This window comes from Coregonus clupeaformis, chromosome 3, assembly GCF_020615455.1.
Source record: "Coregonus clupeaformis isolate EN_2021a chromosome 3, ASM2061545v1, whole genome shotgun sequence".
Classification (NCBI taxonomy): domain Eukaryota; kingdom Metazoa; phylum Chordata; class Actinopteri; order Salmoniformes; family Salmonidae; genus Coregonus; species Coregonus clupeaformis.
Window position 1 is genome coordinate 41,540,379 of NC_059194.1, and position 23,099 is coordinate 41,563,477.

The 23,099-nt window shown below is 44.2% G+C and overlaps 1 protein-coding gene across 1 annotated transcript; it reads right to left on the bottom strand.

Moving 5' to 3' along the window:
* Positions 1 to 922: 922 nt before the first annotated feature.
* Positions 923 to 9,046, bottom strand: LOC123482165 (inositol hexakisphosphate and diphosphoinositol-pentakisphosphate kinase 2-like). Its single transcript, XM_045208935.1, has 5 exons — positions 8,965 to 9,046; positions 4,135 to 4,752; positions 3,607 to 3,802; positions 1,487 to 1,577; positions 923 to 983 (listed from the first exon to the last, which is right to left on the bottom strand). The coding sequence occupies exons 2-5, from the start codon at positions 4,288 to 4,290 to the stop codon at positions 923 to 925; spliced, it is 504 nt and encodes a 167-aa protein (XP_045064870.1). The 5' UTR covers positions 4,291 to 4,752; positions 8,965 to 9,046.
* Between the last annotated feature and the right edge of the window lie 14,053 nt (positions 9,047 to 23,099).

The following is a 23,099-nucleotide window of genomic DNA, read 5'->3' on the forward strand; positions in this document are numbered from 1 at the left end:
CCTAAGAAACACAGGGGTCAATACACACTGCCTAAGAAGCACAGGGGTCAATACTCCCTGCCTAAGAAGCACAGGGGTCAATACACACTGCCTAAGAAACACAGGGGTCAATACTCCCTGCCTAAGAAGCACAGGGGTCAATACTCCCTGCCTAAGAAGCACAGGGGTCAATACACACTGCCTAAGAAACACAGGGGTCAATACTCCCTGCCTAAGAAGCACAGGGGTCAATACACACTGCCTAAGAAGCACAGGGGTCAATACTCCCTGCCTAAGAAGCACAGGGGTCAATACTCCCTGCCTAAGAAGCACAGGGGTCAATACTCCTTGCCTAAGAAGCACAGGGGTCAGACGCACAGGGGTCAAGTCTGGGAGCATCAAAACAGTGAGTCAATGGGCCAGCATCCCTGTGGAACGCTTTCGACACCTTGTAGAGTCCATGGCTCGACGAATGAGGCTGTTCTGAGGGCAAAAGGTGTGTGTGTGTGTGGGGGGGTCAACTCAATATAAGGAAGGTGTTCTTAATGTTTTATACACTCAGTGTATGCATTTCCATCATAACGTTCTACAACATTGTGCCCTGCTGAACACGCCCAGTTGTCTTGGAACCTAATGACTGATTCCCACTATAGGGCTGATAAGAACTGTACTGGCTCAGTTCTTTTCTTTTCACATTGTCCTTTCTAACACAGTTCCAGCAAATGCGGTGGATGGATAACCAGGCCACTCCAGTACAGCTTGGCTTGGCTCAGTAATGTGAAAAGGATACAAGTGAGTGATTTGACTGGGGTTTAAGAGTGACCAGAAAGGCATAGGACCAGTAGAGGCGACAGGTACAGAATATTGACCATTCCTAATGGGAACGCCAACGCATGACCTTTGGGGAGCGCACACTGACCGTCTGGTTTATCTGGGTCGCGGTTCAGCACAGCGTAGCGGGTAGATCGATGCCTTCCTGCTGCAGGATACGATACACCTCCCTCCTACAAAACAGACAACACACAACATTCAGCATTCAACAGAGAGATAGTCAGCCATCTCACTTAACGTCAATGCTGTATATATAAGATCACACAAATCACCATGTGACACCAGTGCCACCAATGCTGGTCACACACCACCACCAGTAATTCTTGAACTTATAATAACAATACAACATCATATGGTCATGACTTCATCAATACAAAACACATCAACTGTCCTTATTCCACATAAGCCCTCCAGAATAGCCCAGTAATAACCATGAGGCTCTGTGATAACTACACACATCTATACAGTATGCTAGGGTTGTCACGATACATGGCAAATATTCTGTCCTATTGCTTGGATAATAAACACGTGACTCTGGGTGATAGAATAAGTCTGTTTGTTTCCAACATCAGGACCGTTTTCCTCATGAAATGAAGTTTGCTTCTTGTTTTATTAGCTTGGCATGATACTGTTGTCATGACAACCCTACAGTATGCATCTCCGGCGCTGGTTGTACCTGTCCTGTATGTAGTACTGTGTGTTCAGGTCATTGATGAGCAGCGGGTTTCGGAGTTTGGCGTAGCTCACAGCCTTGTCCAGCGGGAATCCTACAAATTCAAATGCAATAACAATTGTTAGCCAATCCTATACGCAGACTACGCAGTATGTGCAAACTTTGCCAGGGTCAAGAATGGGACACATTAATGAAGTAAGACAAGTGAAAGTAATTTAAATTAATGCAGTCCAGTGGGCAAACATTGCTCAACTGGGTTTCTCTTCAACATTTTGTCAAAATAAATGGTAGCAAATGTAGTCACCTATTAGTCTAAACAGGCTGTTGTTGTGTCAGACAGAATTACTCATGCTGGGTTGAAGAGGAGTAATGCTGTCACAGCGTGGTACGAGAAAGGGCTGTATTTCGTGTGTGTGTGTGTGTGTGTGAGAGAGATGTAGTAGCATGTGACTGTTTAAATACAGTACCAGTCAAAAATGTGGACACACCTACTCATTCCAGGGTTTTTCTTTATTTTTACATTGTAGAATAATAGTGAAGACATCAAAACTATGAAATAACACATATGGAATCATGTAGTAACCAAATAAGTGTTAAACAAATCAAAATATATTTTATATGAGATTTTTCAAATAGCCACCCCTTGCCTTGATGACAACTTTGCACACTCTTGGCATTCTCTCAACCAGCTTCATGAGGTAGTCACCTGGAATGCATTTCAATTAACAGGTGTGCTTTCTTCAAAGTTAATTTGTGGAATTTCTTTCCTTCTTAATGCGTTTGAGCCAATCAGTTGTGTTGTGACAAGGTAGGGGGGTATACAGAAGATAGCCCTATTTTGTAAAATACCAAGTCCATATTATGGCAAGAACAGCTCAAATAAGCAAAGAGAAACGACAGTCCATTATTACTTTAAGACATGAAGGTCAGTTAATACGGAACATTTCAAGAACTTTGAAAGTTTCTTCAAGTGCAGTCGTAAAAACCATCAAGCGCTATGATGAAACTGGCTCTCATGAGGACCGCAACAGGAATGGAAGACCCACAGTTACCTCTGCTGCAGAGGATAAGTTCATTAGAGTTACCAGCCTCAGAAATTGCAGCCCAAATAAATGCTTCACAGAGTTCAAAGTAACAGACACATCTCAACATCAACTGTTCAGAGGGGACTGTGTGAATCAGGCCTTCATGGTCGAATTTCTGCAAAGAAACCACTACTAAAGGACACCAATAAGAAGAAGAGACCTGCTTGGGCCAAGAAACACGAGTAATTGACATTAGACCGGTGGAAATTTGTCCTTTGGTCTGGAGTCCAAATTGGAGATTTTTGGTTCCAACCGCCGTGTCTTTGTGAGACGCGGTGTTGGTAATCGGATAATCTCTGCATGTGTAGTTCCCACAGTAAAGCATGGAGGAGGTGTGATGGTGTGGGGGTACTTTGCTGGTGACACTGTGTGTGATTTATTTAGAATTCAAGGCACATTCAAGGCATTCTGCAGCGATACACCATCCCATCTGGTTTGGGCTTATTGGGACTATCATTTGTTTTTCAACATGACAATGACTCAACACACCTCCAGGCTGTGTAAGGGCTATTTGACCAAGAAGGAGAGTGATGGAGTGCTGCATCAGATGACCTGGCCTCCACAATCCCACGACCTCAACACAATTGAGATGGTTTGGGATGAGTCGGACCGCAGAGTGAAGGAAAAGCAGCCAAAAAGTGCTCAGCATGAGGGAAATCCTTCAAGACTGTTGGAAAAGCATTTCAGGTGAAGCTGGTTGAGAGAATGCCAAGAGTGTACAAAGCTGTCATAAAGGCAAAGGGTAGCTATTTGAAGAATCTCAAATATAAAATATATTTGGATTTGTTTAACACTTTTTTGGTTACTACATGATTCCATATGTGTTTTTCATAGCTGTGATGTCTTCACTATTATTCTACAATGTAGAAAATAGTGAAAATAAAGAAAAACCCTTGAATTAGTAGGTGTGTCCAAAGTTTTGACTGGTACTATATGTGTAATCACTTTTTTGAGTATAGAATAATGGGTGTGGTAAATAAGTTGAATACAGTGCTTTCATCAGTGAACAGAGTTGGTGTTTGTGTCTGTGTGTTCCACCTTTGGAGTGGAAGGAGACGAGGCAGTCACACAGCGGCCATTTGTCCACAGGCTCGTTAAGAATGACGTCCTCGGGGAAGATGACCACAGTGATGTACTCAAACCTGCACAGCCGCTCCAGGATCTGGGTCATGGGCTTAGACTTGGACTTCTTCATCATGGAACAGATCCCCACCACGATCTGTCGCTCCGGGGGCTGAGAGGGAGGGAGGGAGGGAGATCACTTTAATAAGTTAGGCTACTTTATCTATTGCCGACACAGTCTTGTGTAGCTTTACAATTAGTCAACCGACTGGAAAAACTGACAGTTGTCACAAAAGTGCTTTACAGTTGAATAGTCTCATGTCTTCCATGATCTTGTGCTGTGGAATTATCCCTAATATCTGTAGCCTCCATTGTGATGGTATCTAATAGTAATGGAGGTTACCATATCAGGGCTAGTTGTCTAATGTACTTTCATGCGGGTGATTCATATGACATCATGAGGCCTGATGTAATCTTGTGTTGTCTCGTCTCAAGCAGTCTCACCGAGTCTGCGTCCTCGTCGTCCTCGTACAGCTCCATGTCTGTCCTCATGCTACAGCCGTCGTAGTCCTCCAGGCCCTCGCTCTCATCGTCCTCGCAGCCCACGAAGAATCTGGGAGCGCCGCGCTGGCTCTCGCCCGGGCTGGCGGGCTCTGACATCACAGTCCTCGGCGGCAGCCCTCAGCGTCCCGCCGCGCCATCGCACACCAACACACCGCCGCCGATGGGGGCGCACGGGGCCTAGGAGCTGATCGGGTGGTGACTCTCCAGTGACGAGGAGGGCTAAGCTGCTCTGTGGGGTGGGTTGGGTTGGGAGGGGGTTGGGGTTTGGGTGAGGAAGGGAAGGAAGGGGATACAAGAGCTGGTCCTGGGGAAGGGGGCAGGTGTTCAGGGTTAAGTTGTTATGGGTGTGTGACAGACTATGCTAGTAGTAGTGGTGGTGGTGTTGTTTCTGGGGTGAGGTTGCTGAGGCCTCATTCTTTATTCAGCGGTTAAAGATCTCATGTTTCTGGCCTGGCCTGGGGCTGGACTCCTTGGGTGGCCTCAGGGCTAGTAGGGGTAGATCCAACTATAATGGGATCACAGCCCATTCCTCTATGCTTGTCCAAGATCGACAGAGTCCTAGAAAGGAAACAAACACAGAGATTATAGAGGATATTCAATAGCCCATAGGATTCCCAACAGCCTTTATTGCATCCATGTTACGACGGGGGGCCTAGAGGCCCAGTTCCATACTGATAATTGCTCTGTAAAACTGGACACCGCGTCTGACGCCCCTGAGTGTGACCAAGCTCATCTGTTAGAGCACACAGCCGTGGCGTGAGGGAGCGTTGATTCCCCCAAACACTAAATGTTACACCGCCTGCCCTGACATCAGCAAAACCCTGCAATCAGGGGTTGGAAAACCTCAGGAAGCACACGTCTGTTGTATGTGTTGTGTGGAAGACTTTACATCAGCGCTGAACTGTGGTCGCAGGTTGGTGACCCGTGACAGAGCAGCACTGGCCTACATCACAGATCACTAAGCTCTCGGTTAGCTGTTACCACTCATTACAACCTGCCATGTCATACATATCGAGCCAGTGGTTTCCCATGAGGAGAGCTGTTATTCACGGACGGTTGCTAACATTCTGTGCCTGGATGAGTATTAGAGAATAGCCTAGGCAGGCTACTTCAAAAACAAATTACTGCACAAAAGTATCTTACATGCCCGGACAACAAAAAAGCTAGGGAAGAAAATGGAGAAGCCTAAAACGTGATTAACTACAATATAGGCACTAGGTAGAGGAGGAACTGCAGAGGAGAGTGTAGAACCAGTCAAGTCCAATTATTCTACCTACTTGAACAATGCTGCTTTAAATTCACATCATAGAGAGGCAGAAATGTCAACACAAAATCCTGTATTTGCCAACACTTACTAAATGAAAGCTAGGCACAAACAGAACACTGCTGTTTGATATATGCCCCCAGCTCCCATACAAAGCTCAATTCTGCTTAGGGTGTGAAAGTAGCTAACGTCCATGATACAGTAGTTAAAAACATTAGCCATCATTACTAATGGTAGGCTAGATAGCATTCCAGTGATTATTAGCCTAGTCACTATAGGGCTGTAGTAAAAAGCTCAAAGGACATTTTAGGCTATCCAGTAATGGCACAGTTAGGCATTCAACAGCAGGGTACGTATAGACTACAATACATCTCATATCCAATTCTAACCACCCACCACATATATGTTTGAGTTTTGGTCATTCCAACAGAGGTCATTCAAAAATAGCTTAACCATATAGGCCTAGGCTAGAATCTAACAGAAAAATCATAATGAGAGTTGATTCACCTTCACAAATCCATCTATCTGCAAAACAAAGTAAGCCAGTCAAGCTGAGAGGGGGAGGTACCTTTAGAATTATTTATTTCTATTAATGATCTCTCACTAGCACACACCAGTCTAGATCTGTCAACCATGGAGGACAGTCAGTAACATACATGGCATCAAATAGTATTAGATTAAAACCTGGGTAAACATAAGGAAAATCCCTTTTACGTCTTGGCACGCAGTTTAATTAAAGTAAACTCTTTCCATGGTTAATTTAAGGGGATTACACAGGGCTTTGGATCTGGAGTTTAACTCCATTAAACCTGTTCCTCAGCGCTGCAGCGGCAGCATAAGGTGAGAGCTATTGGTTTCTCTTGGGCCATTAGGCTACACTGGCTAACAGTAAGATTCATATCAGACACTTTCTGCGTGGAATGAATGGACAGGTAGATGCTATCCAATACAGTGGAAATGATATGAAAAAGAATCTCTGCTAATTCAGTTTTTACTTGTTCTATATCAATGTCAGGTAACCAAAGCACGTACCAATTCACTAGCTAAATATAAAAACAATCTCTAATGTTGCCGAGTAGATGGCTGCACAGTGAACACCAGCCCTATAAATAGTACGCCAAATTCTAGCCCAAGATGTACTCTTACGGAGCCTATCGTTACATTAGTCCTACAGGTCCAAGGAAGGCTCCATCTAAACATAAATCGATTCTCTATTGCGATACGGTTCTAGAAACACAAAGCCCTTTACTTTCATATCACATCAAAATAACTCAAAAATGCAAAATACACACTTGCTGTACACTGTTTTAACCGGCTATATCACAGTCGCAGCAGACAGTATTTTTCAGTGACAACACGTTTCTAGCAGCCTTCTTCATTACACACAGGTGTTTGGAGCATGCTAGATCGCTAATTAGTACAGATGGTCCCTCTGTCTTCCGTAAATACATGCTGTAATATGGTGATATGTCCATGTGGGAACACTAACCCTAACCCTATAAAAAGGTGTGTATCAATTTAACGTTTAGTTTTTAGAAAACTGTTTCTTGCTAATATGAAAGTGAAGATATGCTTCAAAGACCGTACTGCAAGCGATGCGTGGTCATGTTGAGACAGAGTAGGGGCTCTTAACAAAACTCCCCATACAGAAGGGTCTTCGTCCAATGACTTATGTGTAATGTAATGGAACTGAGAGTGATGATCAAGGGCTAGCCAAATTCATCATAATAAAACATTTACATATGGTATTTTCTTAATGAATTAATGTTGATTAAAACATCAATAAAAATGACAATATCCAAATGTATATGTTTGTTAATTAATTTGGCGTACTATTTATAGGGCTAAGTGAACACGCACATTTCCATCCTGCATTGACTTGAGGTGAACCGAGTAGTCGTGAACAGACGAGTCCAGCGGTAATTCATCAAATCAATATTATACACTATATATACAAAAGTATGCGGACAACCCTTCAAATTAGTTGATTCAGCCATTTCAGCCACACCCATTGCTGACAGGTGTATAAAATTGAGCACAAAGCCATGCAATCTGCATAGACAAACATTGGCAGTAGAATGGCCTTACTGAAGAGCTCAGTGACTTTCAACGTGGCACCGTCATAGGATGCCACCTTTCCAACAAGTAGGTTAGTCTAATTTCTGCCCTGCTAGAGCTGCCCCAGTCAACTGTAAGTGCTGTTATTGTGAAGTGGAAACATCTAGGAAAAACAAAGGCTCAGCCACGAAGTGGTAGGCCACACAAACTCACAGAACGGGACCACAGAGTGCTGAAGCGCATAGAAATCGTCTGTCCTCAGTTGCAACACTCACTACTGAGTTCGAAACTGCCTCTGGAAGAAACGCCGGCACAAGAACTGTTCGTCAGGAGGTTCATGAAATAGGTTTCCATGGCCGAGCAGCCACACACAAGCCTAAGATCACCATGCACAATGCCAAGCATTGGTTGGTGTGGTGTAAAGCTCGCCACCATTGGACTCTGGAGCAGCGTAAACGCATTCTCTGGAGTGATGAATCACGCTTCACCGTCTGGCAGTCCGATGGACAAATCTGGACAGAAGAATCTGGGTTTGGTGGATGCCAGGAGAATGCTACCTGCGTTATGGGGCTTTTTTCATGTTTCGGGCTAGGCCCCTTAGTTCCAGTGAAGGGAAATGTTAATGCTACAGCATACAATGACATTCTAAACGATTTTGTGCTTCCAACTTTGTGGCAACAGTTTGGGGAAGGCCCTTTGCTGTTTCAGCAGGACAATGCCCCGTGCACAAAACGAGGTCTATACAGAAATGGTTTGTCGAGATCAGTGTGGAAGAACTTCACTGGCCTGCACAGAGCCCTGACCTCAACCTCATCGAACACCTTTGGGATGAATTGGAATGCAGAGCCAGGCCTAATTGCTTAATATCAAAGCCTTCCCAGAAGAGTGGAGGCTGTTATAGCAGCAAAGGGAGAACCAGCTCCATATTAATGTCCATGATTTTGGAATGAGATGTTCGAAGAGCAGGTGACCATACTTTTGGTCATGTAGTGTATCTTGCGAGATGTTGATTGTCCTATTCTTTATAAAGCCCCTGATATTTCGTGTCAACAACATGAGTGTTGCACGTCAGCCCTCGTCCACAGGACAAGGAGAGGAGACTCACATTGTCGGCATCAAAACCATGATCATAACTGGCTAGTGAATAAATCAGCAAACTAGGTTAGCTAGCTAGTTTATCCTAACACCTCGAATAAGAATATAGTTAGTTAGCTTAAATAACAAAGCAATAATAAGCAATACAATTAACATTATTTGCGTCATAGCTAGCTATGTTTCCATACCCGGCTGTAACGTTACTAACAAACAACGCTACTAGGTAGCTATGTAAACAAGTCTATTCGTGAAAAAAAAATTATGTAACCAAATGCACCCCATGATTCAGCTAGCTAATACTCACTATATCAGAAATATAACTGTACATGATAATTAAGCGACCAGTTACTTACAAAGTGGCTAGATAGCGTTGTTAACGTCTCTTCGCTTCTTTCCCCCTTGACAGCTTGCAAGTGCTACCACACTTGCTTTTCCTTCTTCTTCTTCGATGAGGTTTAAACGCGGATGGCATCCAATAAATGTTGCATTACCGCCACCTACCAGACTGGAGTATAACTCCCTTATACTTTGCACTACACACACTAAATAAAATAAATTATAAAAATGTTTTAAAAATTTAAACACCACCCTACTGCACTGTTTAAATCTATATAGTCCTACCTCAGGCCAACAGCCTGAAAGGACGGGACACCACTACTTAACACACCCTGTAACTCTTCTGACGTCAAGTCTCGCACACCCAAACACCTCTCTGTAGCTGCCACCACAACCTCAATTTTCTGCGATTTACGTTCCATCCCTGCAGTACAGTTGATAACCATTGCTATAAATACTAAAAATCCAATCTTACTGAAACATATCACTTGTTGGCCTATCCCTCTGTACTGGTAAAGATCTACTACTCACACCACTCCCCTCAGGATCCCTCCCCCTTGACCCATCTTCCTCTACTTTTCTTCACTGCCTAAGCATATGTCAACTTCTGCACTACTCTAACCCTGGAAACCTCAACCTGCCTCTCTCGCACCGGACATTTCTAATCCCCAGCCCCATGGGCACCCCTACAATTAACATACATTTTACATTTACATTTACATTTTAGTCATTTAGCAGACGCTCTTATCCAGAGCGACTTACAGGAGCAATTAGGGTTAAGTGCCTTGCTCAAGGGCACATTTACGTCATTTAGCAGACGCTCTTATCCAGAGCGACTTACAAATTGGTGCATTCACCCTATAGCCAGTGGGATAACCACCTTACAATATATATATATTTATTTATTTATTTATTTGGGGGGGTAGAAGGATTACTTTATCCTATCCCAGGTATTCCTTAAAGAGGTGGGGTTTCAAATGTCTCCGGAAGGTGGTGAGTGACTCCGCTGTCCTGGCGTCGTGAGGGAGCTTGTTCCACCATTGGGGTGCCAGAGCAGCGAACAGTTTTGACTGGGCTGAGCGGGAGCTATGCTTCCGCAGAGGAAGGGAGCCAGCAGGCCAGAGGTGGATGAACGCAGTGCCCTCGTTTGGGTGTAGGGACTGATCAGAGCCTGAAGGTACGGAGGTGCCGTTCCCCTCACTGCTCCATAGGCAAGCACCATGGTCTTGTAACGGATGCGAGCTTAACACATATCACTACTTTCCCCAATGCTACACATTCCTTTGTCTCTTGCCCTTCTGCACACTTTTCACACATAGGAACCTCCCATCTACACACTGCTGCCACGTGCCCATAAGCTTGACACCTGTAACAACGTAATGTATTCGGCACAAAAGCTCGTACAGGATAATTTGTATATCCTAACATCACTTTGTCGGGCAAAGACTCAACATCAAAACTCAAAAGAACAGACAATGACTCTTCCGCACCAAACGACGAGCATCACAAACACTGGGAATCTTCCCCTTCAGTTGGTCAACTTTCATATTTACCGCTACCCCAGTAATCACTCCTTTCAATAGCGCCCTTTTCTTGAGAGCAAAACAATTCACATCTCTTGCCCCCATTCGTTTAACACTCAGTGCCTGCGCCCTCTGACCAGCAGAAACACAAACAATTATCACAAGACCACTTTTGGTTACTCTCAACGATTCCACAGCACCTAACTCTGTTTTCACCCACCCTGAAACCACAAATGGATCAGCCAAAAGGCAAGGGTTTACTTGCTTTTCCCAAGTGGTTGTAGACTAAAATATCAATATAGAATGTAACCAATAGAATTGCAGACATTGCTCATCAGGACATGCCCAGAGAAGCATATGAACTAATGGCGAAAAACCGATGAGTTCGCGTCATTGGTTGAGTTCGTTTTGCATGGCCCTGTGCCCCCTGAGCAGAGTTTACACATTTTAGAACCTTCCATTGGTCCATAAGTGAAATCGCCACTCACCAGGGGCACCGGGCCATGCAAAACGAACTTGCCCAATGTAAAAAATAATAATAATAATCCGACCTGGTCCAAAAAACAATTCGTAGTTGATTTTGAGTCATCACAATTTATTTAAAGTGCATGCATTTAACAACGTCTCAACACATTTTACAGGAAAAAAATATTTGTAATTCATAAATCAAAAACAAGAAACAACAGAGAAATCAAAAACAGAGAAACTGCAGAGAGACAGCATTGACACAAAAACAGACAATTTCACGGGTAATATAAGGGATGTATAAGGGTTAGGGGGTCAAGACAGAGTGCAGGGGTAATACATGGGGTTTAGACAAATAGGACAGTAAAACATTGGGGAGTCCAGTAGGGCAGGAGTGACAGTGAGTCCAGTTACAGGATGGATGGAGAGTGGATGAAGAATGGATGGTTCACAGAGTTTGGTGCTTGGTCACAGGGGAAGCAGCCAGGCGGTGAGGGGGGCGGGTCAGTGGGTGGACCGGGTGGATCCGGGGGCTCACAGGCCCGTGGCCTGAAAAGGTGGGAATAGTGGGGAAAGCAGGGAGTTAAGGAAGCAATACAGACATTAATACAGACATAAACGTACATGACAAGTTGTTACGAACCCCGTGGCTCTAAACGTCTAGGGTGGATGGACATGAGACCCGTAACATAAATTATGCAAATTATAAGTGTGACCTGGAACAGTGAGAACCAAAAATGACACAACAACCATGAACTACCGTCAAACATAAATGGTTTATTACTAAACACACGGTAAAGGTTTGGGAAAAAGGGCTGAGCAGGACCCAAGAAATGAAACAATAGTGTAAAACCCCCTAAACTGATCTTGCCTGCCTCAAGAACCGCTAGGCTACTGCTACCATACAAAAATACAGTGGGTGGTCCGCTCAGGTCTAACTGGTGTTTATAGACAGATTTCTTCCTACGGGTAATGTACGCCCAAGGGCATCTAGCTTAAACTCCCCTTTTCCCAGAAACACACCACGCTACAAAAACAGGGTAATCAGCAATAAAGTATGTACACAATACACAGGACACAACAGTATCCACACTCACATAAAGAAATGGCTTCTAACAAAGTTACCAATAGGGTAACCAACAACTTAGTGAGTACACAACACACAGGACACCACCGTGTCCATACTCACATATGGAAAAAATCTCTCTCTCTTCCAACAAACACAAGTCTGGTTTTTATAAAATGGGATGTGTGATTGAACAAACGAGTAACAGGTGGTGCAATTCACAGGAATGTTCACTGATTGGTCCAATCAGCAGACACCTCAACGACCACCAATCAGGAACATACAGGACACCTGTGATTAGGGCAGAAGGAGAGAAAAACACAGGACACAGGATACCTGTATCCGTAACACTCCCACCCTTAAAAGAGCAAACCACAATGGTTTGCGACACACGTACTATCACAACACCCAAATTCACAAATCATCCTGCCGGGATAACAAAAAAAAACCTAGATCATTACACACGAGACAAAGCATCTGCCAACACATTATCCAACCCCTTTTTGTGGCGGATCTCCATCAGGAGTCTGTATCACGTAGTCAGTTTCAGTTAGTTTCTTTTCAATGACATAAGGACCAGAGAAACGTGCTGACAATGACGCTCCTGGCACAGGCAACAACACAAGAACTCGGTCACCTGGCTGCAGTGAACGAGGAAACAGCCTGTGTGTCATAGTGTCGTTTCATCCGTTTCTGTGAGGAAGACAGCGCTTCCTTTGCTAGAGCACAGGCAGCATGTAGGCGCTCACGAAAGCGACTAACGTAGTCCAACACATTTTCTTTCACACACAACTCTTGTGACAAAAACTGATCCTTAAGGACTTTCATAGGTCCTCTCATGGTGTGTCCAAACACCAGTTCAGCTGGGCTGAACCCTAGGGATTCCTGTACTGTCTCACGGACAGCAAACAACACTAGAGGAACTCCCTCATCCCAATCTTTCTCAGATTCCATGCAATATTTACGGAGCATAGACTTCAGTGTCTGATGCCAACGTTCAAGCGCACCCTGAGACTCTGGGTGATATGCGCTTGACACACGGTGTGTAACTGACAAGGATTTTAACACTTGTTTGAAAAGTGTAGAAAGGAAATTCGTACCCTGATCAGTTTGTATCACCTTAGGTAATCCAAAAGTTGAGAAGAATTTGATCAACGCTTTACTCACCACTGGAGCAGTAATCCTTCGCAGAGGAATGGCCTCTGGGTACCTGGTGGCCACACACATAATTGTCAACATAAACTGGTTACCAGATTTTGTTTTTTGGTAATGGTCCAACACAATCAACCATCACATGTTCGAAGGGTTCACCTATGGCCGGTATGGGACAAAGAGGCGCGGGGGAAATAACCTGGTTCGGGTTTCCCAGTTACTTGACAGGTGTGGCAAGTCCGACAGAACTGAGCCACATCTTGTTTTAAACCAGGCCAAAAGAAATGTCGCAAAACTCGATCATAAGTCTTGGTGACTCCCAGATGTCCGGACCACTGGTGATCATGAGCGAGGGATAAAACATTTTGTCGAAAGGCTGTAGGAATCACTATTTGGTAAACAGCATTCCAATCTCCGCCAGCGTCAACATGGGATGTCCATTTACGCATGAGGAGATTACCATCAATGAAGTATGCCATGTTTTTCTTCTTTAGCTCCTCCTCTGAGACAACACTAGAAAAACATTTAGCCAGGCTAATGTCAACCTGTTGGTTAGCGATCAGCTGCTCACGAGTAACTGGTAACTGTATGGCCTCAGCAACAAGTTCCACATCCTTCTTCCTTTCTCTGGGCTGTTGGTCAGACTGCACCAGCTTACCAGAGGTAGCACCCGAACTATCCTCTGGGTCACACTCTCTGAATAGAATCGTGTTCGACAAATCTATCACTTCACCCACTTGTCGTGCTTGAGCACGTGTGACAGCACAAGCGGGGAACACATCTGGATAACCCTGTGCCAGCTCCTCGGAGAGAGACTGGTCACTTTTATCCAATACCTCCAATATGGGTATTACCTTTCCTCCGGCAATATCGTTGCCCATTATAAAGGTCACCCCTTTTACTGGCAACATCGGACGTACGCCAACTCTGAACAATCCACTGACTAACTCAGAGTGGACGTTCACAAAGTGCAATGGCACTGGGACAAATCCCATTTCAATTCCTTGTACTAACACATTGGAACCACAATATGTATTATTAGACAAGGGCAACACATCAGCTAGTATGAACGACTGCGCCGCACCAGTATCTCTGAGGATTCTAACTGGACGCTGAGACGCTTCGTCATCTGATATAGAAACAAACCCCTCAAAAATGAACGGTTCATAACTGTGATCTGGGACAGGGACTTTCAAACCACATTCACTATGAGGCTTCTGTCTTGATTCCGGCCTGACAACCGATGCGAATCAGCCCAACACCCGTTGGCGGCCCGGCGTGCTGAGGCATCCCGGTTTGCGTTTTAGCAGAAAGCAATCATTAACCATATGTCCCACCTTATGACAATAGAAACAGTGACGCACATCTTTTGGGCGTGCTGGATGTACTGCTGGTCGACTAGGACTAAAAGTTAGCAACTCCGCAGCCCTGCTCTCCGTACGAGCCGAAAACACGCTCTTATGCGTCAACACAAACTCGTCTGCCAATACAGACGCTTCCGACAGTGAGGATACTTTCTGTTCGTTCAGATAAACTACAATGCGTTCCGGTAAGCAATTTTTAAACTCTTCTAACAAGATTAACTCCCGTAGAGAGTTAAAATCAGTTACTTTACTAGCACTGTGCCATTTGTCAAACAGATTTCCTTTGTCTCTAGCAAACTCCACATAAGTCTGAGTAGGAGACTTTTTATGAGACCTAAATCTCTGTCGATATGCCTCAGGAACAAGCTCATAGGCACGAAGAACAGTAGCTTTGACCACTTCATAATTCAAACTGTCTTCAAGAGGTAGCGCTGCCCGAACCTCTTGGGCTTTACCTGTTAGTTTACACTGAAGTAATAGGCACCATACCTCTTCGGGCCATTTCAATGCTACCGCTATACGTTCAAACACACTGAAATAGGAATCAACCTCTGACTCCCTGAACACAGGTACCAAGGTGATCTGCCTACTAATATCAAACGTAGCAGCCGACACAGCTGGTGAGGATGGCTCACTAGCAGGCATAGTATGAGCAGCGACTAACCTCGCTGTTTCTGCCTCCAGTTCCATTTTACGCACCTCCAGTTCCATCTTACGCGTCTCCAGTTCTTGATCAAGCCTACGCGTCTCCAGTTCTTGATCAAGCCTCACGCGTCTCCAGTTCTACCTCTAGCTTACGCATCTCCTGTTCTGCCTCTAGCTTACGCATCTCCAGCTTGTCTTGCCTGATTTGTGCCCGCTCTTCCGCCTCCATTTGGAGCCGTGTCGAGCGGACATCGATCCTGGCATCACTGTCAGTCAGTGGGGAGAGTGGGTCATAACGGGGCAATGTGGCTGGAGCCTTAGTCTCGTCCTCAGACACTGATGGGCTTACAGGCGTAGCAACCACATCCCCGACAGGAGCAGCAGACTCAGGCGGCGGTAACTCAAGCACTCGCTCGTTTAACAATATCGCTAGCACTACTTCCCTAACTTCTGCTTTCACTAAACCCCTCGGTATGGGTAAAGAAAAGTGGTCAGCCAAAGCCTGTAGATCCACTCTACGGCAATTCTCAAAAACCCCCCACGTAGGGTTTTCCAAAAATGCCTCTAACTCAAAAGTAGCCATCCTACTAGCAACACGAGCCGTCGACTACTGAACACAAAAAAAAACAGGTAGTACAGCTGCCAAGCTCAACACTGAACCAGACACTTGCTAATTTACATGAGTAGCATGGGATAGATAGGATCCCAGACGAGCCCCCACTTTATGTTACGAACCCCGTGGCTCTAAACGTCTAGGGTGGATGGACATGAGACCCGTAACATAAATTATGCAAATTATAAGTGTGACCTGGAACAGTGAGAACCAAAAATGACACAACAACCATGAACTACCGTCAAACATAAATGGTTTATTACTAAACACACGGTAAAGGTTTGGGAAAAAGGGCTGAGCAGGACCCAAGAAATGAAACAATAGTGTAAAACCCCCTAAACTGATCTTGCCTGCCTCAAGAACCGCTAGGCTACTGCTACCATACAAAAAATACAGTGGGTGGTCCGCTCAGGTCTAACTGGTGTTTATAGACAGATTTCTTCCCTACGGGTAATGTACGCCCAAGGGCATCTAGCTTAAACTCCCCTTTTCCCAGAAACACACCACGCTACAAAACAGGGTAATCAGCAATAAAGTATGTACACAATACACAGGACACAACAGTATCCACACTCACATAAAGAAATGGCTTCTAACAAAGTTACCAATAGGGTAACCAACAACTTAGTGAGTACACAACACACAGGACACCACCGTGTCCATACTCACATATGGCAAAAATCTCTCTCTCTTGCAACAAACACAAGTCTGGTTTTTATAAAATGGGATGTGTGATTGAACAAACGAATAACAGGTGGTGCAATTCACAGGAATGTTCACTGATTGGTCCAATCAGCAGACACCTCAACGACCACCAATCAGGAACATACAGGACACCTGTGATTAGGGCAGAAGGAGAGAAAAACACAGGACACAGGATACCTGTATCCGTAACACAAGTACAGTGAGGGAAAAAGGTATTTGATCCCCTGCTGATTTTGTATGTTTGCCCACTGACAATGAAATGATCAGTCTATAATTTTAATGGTAGGTTTATTTGAACAGTGAGAGACAGAATAACAACAACAAAATCCAGAAAAACGCATGTCAAAAATGTTATAAATTGATTTGCATTTTAATGAGGGAAATAAGTATTTGACCCCTCTCAATCAGAAAGATTTCTGGCTCCCAGGTGTCTTTTATACAGGTAACGAGCTGAGATTAGGAGCACACTCTTAAAGGGAGTGCTCCTAATCTCAGCTTGTTACCTGTATAAAAGACACCTGTCCACAAAAGCAATCAATCAATCAGATTCCAAACTCTCCACCATGGCCAAGACCAAAGAGCTCTCCAAGGATGTCAGGGACAAGATTGTAGACCTATACAAGGCTGGAATGGGCTACAAGACCATCGGCAAGCAGCTTGGTGAGAAGGTGACAACAGTTGGTCAATCTCCCTCGGCCTGGGGCTCCATGCAAGATCTCACCTCGTGGAGTTGCAATGATCATGAGAATGGTGAGGAATCAGCCCAGAACTACACGGGAGGATCTTGTCAATGATCTCAAGGCAGCTGGGACCATAGTCACCAAGAAAACAATTGGTAACACACTACGCCGTGAAGGACTGAAATCCTGCAGCGCCCAGAAGGTCCCCCTGCTCAAGAAATCACATATACAGGGCCGTCTGAAGTTTGCCAATGAACATCTGAATGATTCAGAGGAGAACTGGGTGAAAGTGTTGTGGTCAGATGAGACCAAAATGGAGCTCTTTGGCATCAACTCAACTCTTCGTGTTTGGAGGAGGAGGAATGCTGCCTATGACCCTAAGAACACCATCCCCACCGTCAAACATAGAGGTGGAAACATTATGCTTTGGGGGTGTTTTTCTGCTAAGGGGACAGGACAACTTCACCGCATCAAAGGGACGATGGATGGGGCCATGTACCATCAAATATTGGGTGAGAACCTCCTTCCCTCAGCCAGGGCATTGAAAATGGGTTGTGGATGGGTATTCCAGCATGACAATGACCCAAAACACACGGCCAAGGCAACAAAGGAGTGGCTCAAGAAAAAGCACATTAAGGTCCTGGAGTGGCCTAGCCAGTCTCCAGACCATAATCCCATGGAAAATCTGTGGAGGGGAGCTGAAGGTTCGAGTTGCCAAACGTCAGCCTCAAAACCTTAATGACTTGGAGAAGATCTGCAAAGAGGAGTGGGACAAAATCCCTCCTGAGATGTGTGCAAACCTGACCTCGATCAACATTTGTCTCTAGGCGCCCAAGAAGAATATGATGGTCAATATTCCCCTTATAAATCAAATCACATTTTATTGGTAGCATACACATATTTTGCAGATGTTATTGCAGGTGCAGTGAAATTGCTCATGTTTTTAGCTCCAACAATGCAGTATACCTAACAATACAAAACAATACACACAAATCCAAAACATTTAGAAATTAAGAAATAGATCAGAGCAGAGTAACCAAATGGTGTAAACTCCACTGGCTGAGACCTTGGGCCAGGCTAGGTGTATGGCAAGCATTCGCCGCTCTACATGGCCAGTTCCTCCATTACTACAAACACCTATAGAACGACCTAGGTAAAAAGAGCGGTTCCAGTCCCACTGCTTTCTTCCAAAGAAGCTAAACATGTTGGGACAGAGATCTCTAGCTGTCAAAGTCATACAATCAAAATCATGCACGTGCTGTGGTTGTTTTTTAAACTCTTTTTTCTCACACTTTTTTGGTACCACTGTACAATAAGGTCACCTTTGTGAAAAGATCCAAATGATTGTTTCAACCATGTTATACAGTGTTTGTTTACAATTACATTGTTTACAAACAGTGGGGGAAAAAGGTTATATTTTGGGTTCAGATGACATGTATAAGTTATATTCTTCAAGAATAAATGGCTTTATGTCAATAATAAAAAAAATTTTTTTAAAAAGGATGTAGTAATCACAGATTGCCCCTTTAAGTTGAATGCCTGTGAGAGGGTTTTGTGCCTGCAGGAACAGTCATGTATGCTCTTTTACATAATAGTGTAGGTTAGCAGCAAATATAAACTGATATCACAATATGCCTTGTTTATATCGATATGAAACATCAATATCACACCGAAATATGGATATTGGTGCCCACCATTCATTATGAATGGTTAATCATTTGTAAATGCATTATAAACCATTCATAAATGGTTATACAACATTGGTGAGAACAGTGAGATAGCAAAACAATTAAAAATAAATGTTGTATTGTCACACACTAGATAGGTGCAGTAAAATGTGTTGTTTTACAGGGTCAGCCGTAGCAGTACAGAGCCCCTGGAGCAAATTAGGGTTAAGTGCCTTGACAAAGCTGGTCAGTGCTTGCCAAATAGTGACCGAGTATTTAGGCCTACCTCTAGTTATTAGCCGTTTATAAATGCACTTGCAAATGTTTATAAGATGAACCCTTATGTATCATCATGCAACCTTATTTTCAAATGGTTGCACAGTTGAAGAATAGTTATTTTCATGGTTGATGCTCTCAAACATCCCGATCATATACACATTCTCATTGTGCCCGTATTTGTACGACGTGTCTACACTGGCACTAAAATATTTATCTTGCCTGTCAAATGTGTCCTCATTGGGCCGATAACCAAATTTCCCAGTATCTCGCTGTAAACTTTGAAGAAAACATTTACAGGAGGCTGAAGAAATTCGGCTTGGCCCCTAAGACCCTCACAAACTTTTACAGATGCACAATTGAGAACATCCTGTCGGACTGTATCACCGGTACAGCAACTGCACCGCCCGCAACCGCAGGGCTCTCCAGAGGGTGGTGCGGTCTGCCCAACACATCACCGGGGGCACACTGCCCGCCCTCCATGACACCTACAGCACCCGATGTCACAGGAAGGCCAAAAAGATCATCAAGGACATCAACCACCCGAGCTATGGCCTGTTCACCCCGCTATCATCCAGAAAGCGAGGTCAGTACATGTACATCAAAACTGGGACAAAGAGATTGAAAAACAGCTTCTATCTCATGGCCATCAGACTGTTAAATAGCCATCACTAGCCCATTAGAGGCTTGCGGCTACCACCCGGTTCGCCACCCTGCACCTTAGAGGCTGCTTCCCTATGTACATAGACATGGAATAATAATAATAATAATAATAATATAATAAGCCATTTAGCAGACACTTTTATCCAAAGCGACTTACAGTCATGCGTGCATCAATTTTTTGTGTATGGGTGGTCCCGGGGATCGAACCCACTACCTTGGCGTTACAAGCGCCGTGCTCTACCAGCTGAGCTACAGAGGACCACATCACTGGTTTCTTTAATAATGGAACACTAGTCACTTTAATAATGTTTACACACTGTTTTACTCATTTCATATGAACATACTGTATTCTACTGTATTTTAGTCAATGTCACTGTGACATTGCTCGTCCTAATATTTATATATTTCTTAATTCCATTCTTTCACTTTTAGATTTGTGTGTAATGTTGTGAATTGTTAGATACTACTGCACTGTTGGAGCTAGGGACACAAGCATTTCGCTACACCCACAATAACATCTGCTAAATATGTGTATGTGACCAATAAAATTTGATTTGATCAGTCATGGGTATAAACCCTGGATGACTGGGGAGTGATAACTGGGGTGGGGTTGAGTGTTAATAAGGTGGATCAACTGATGTTGGGGACCCCAGTTTCTGTGATGCACGCTGTTTGGTGCGACGCAGACCCAGTGGTGAGCGTGAGACTGAGGAGACCCTGTCTGTTCTTTTGAGTTTTGATGCAGAGTGTTTGCCAGATCAAGTCATGCTAGGGTATATAAGTTATCCTGTGAGAGCTTTTGTTCTGAACCCACTACGGTGTTTCAGGTGTCAAGTTTATGGTCATGTTCCAGCAGTTTGTAGGGGGGAGATTCTGAGGTGTGAGAAGTGTGCAGGAGGACATGGGACAAAAGAGTGTGTCGTTTTGGTGGAAAAAGGAGTGTTTCAATTGTGGGGGTGGCCATGTTGCTGGGGATCAGAAATATCCTGTGACAAGTGACACAGATTGAAGTTTCCATGGTGAGAGCAGTGCAGAAAGTGTAATATGCTGAGGCAGTGAGGAACATAGAGGATGGTGGGCAAAGGGTGAGAGAGCCTGAGAGGATCCCTGTGAGTAGTAGGCCAGTACAGAGTGACCCCAACAGTTTGTGCTTTAGTAAGGTTGGCTTCTTGCCGTTTATTTCTATGGTTATTAATTGTACTGCACAGATGAAAAGGAGATCCCAGAACATTGAAATGGTAGTCGCAGCAGCAGATACGTTTTTGGGTATCAGAGATTTTAGTACAGAAGAACTACAGGGGGTTTTGAGAGAAGAGGTTCCAGCCAACCAAGGCCGATGGCCTGGAGGAGGTTCTGTTGTGGCTAAAGTAGCGGGAAGGGGTGGTAGGGTGTGTTGGGGAAAGTGTTATATATACTGAACAAAAAATATATAAACGCAACATGCAACAATTTCAAATTTTACTGAGTTACACTTTAAATATGGAAATCAGTCTTGAGACATCTCTGGCACTGTGTTGTGTGACAAAACTGCACATTTTAGAGTGGCCTTTTATTGTCCCCAGCACAAGGTGCACCTGTGTAATGATCATGCTGTTTAATCAGCTTCTTGATATGCCACACCTTTCAGTGGATAGATTATCTAGGCAAAGGAGAAATGCTCACTAACAGGGATGTAAACAAATGCGTGCACAATTGGAGAGAAATAAGCTTTTTGTGCATATGGAACGTTTCAAGGATTCTTTATTTCAGCTCATGAAACATGGGACCAACACTTTACATGTTGCGTTTATATTTTTGTTCAGTGTACAGTCGTGGTCAAAAGTTTTGAGAATGACACAAGTATTGGTCTTCACAAAGTTCGCTGCTTCAGTGTTATGAGATATTTTTGTCAGATGTTACTATGGTATACTGAAGTATAATTACAAGCATTCCATAAGTCAAAGGCTTTTATTGACAATTACATTAAGTTTATGCAAAGAGTCAATATTTGCAGCGTTGACCCTTCTTTTTCAAGACCACTGCAATCCGCCCTGGCATGCTGTCAATTAACTTCTGGGCCACATCCTGACTGATGGCAGCCCATTCTTGCATAATCAATGCTTGGAGTTTGTCAGAATGTGTGGGTTTTTGTTTGTCCACGCGCCTCTTGAGGATCGACCACAAGTTCTCAATGGGATTAAGGTCTGGGGAGTTTCTGGCCATGGGCCCAAAATGTCAATGTGTTGTTCACCGAGCCACTTAGTTATCACTTTGCCTTATGGCAAGGTGCTCCATCATGCTGGAAAAGGCATAGGTCATCACCAAACTGTTCTTGGATGGTTGGGAGAAGTTGCTCTCGGAGGATGTGTTGGTACCATTCTTTATTCATGGCTGTGTTCTTAGGCAAAATTGTGAGTGAACCCACTCCCTTGGCTGAGAAGCAACCCCACACATGAATGGTCTCAGGATGCTTTACTGTTGGCATGACACAGGACTGATGGTAGCGCTCACCTTGTCTACTCTGGACAAGGTGTTTTCCGGATGCTCCAAACAATCGGAAAGGGGATTCATCAGAGAAAATGACTTTACCCCAGTCCTCAGCAGTCCAATCCCTTTACCTTTTTCAGAATATCAGTTCTGTCCCTGATGTTTTTCCTGGAGAGAAGTGGCTTCTTTGCTGCCCTTCTTGACACCAGGCCATCCTCCAAAAGTATTTGCCTCACTGTGCATGCAGATGCACTCACACCTGCCTGCTGCCATTCCTGAGCAAGCTCTGCACTGGTGGTGCCCCGATCCTGCAGCTGAATCAACTTTAGGAGACGGTCCTGGCGCTTGCTGGACTTTCTTGGGCGCCCTGATGCCTTCTTCACAACAATTGAACCTCTCTCCTTGAAGTTCTTGATGATCTGATAAAGGGTTGATTTAGGTGCAATCTTACTAGCAGCAATATCCTTGCCTGTGAAGCCTTTTTTGTGCAAAGCAATGATGACGGCACGTGTTTCCTTGCAGGTAACCATGGTTAACAGAGGAAGAACAATGGTTTTAAAGCTTCCAGTCTGTTATTCTAACTCAATCAGCATGACAGAATGATATCCAGCCTTGTCCTCGTCAACACTCTCACCTGTGTTAACGAGAGAATCACTGACATGATGGCAGCTGGTCCTTTTGTGGCAGGGCTGAAATGCAGTGGAAATGTTTTTGGGGGATTAAGTTCATTTTCATGGCAAAGAGGGACTTTGCAATTAATTGTAATTCATCTGATCACTCTTCATGACATTCTGGAGTATATGCAAATTGCCATCATCAAAACTGAGGCAGCAGACTTTGTGAAAATTAGTATTTGTGTCATTCTCA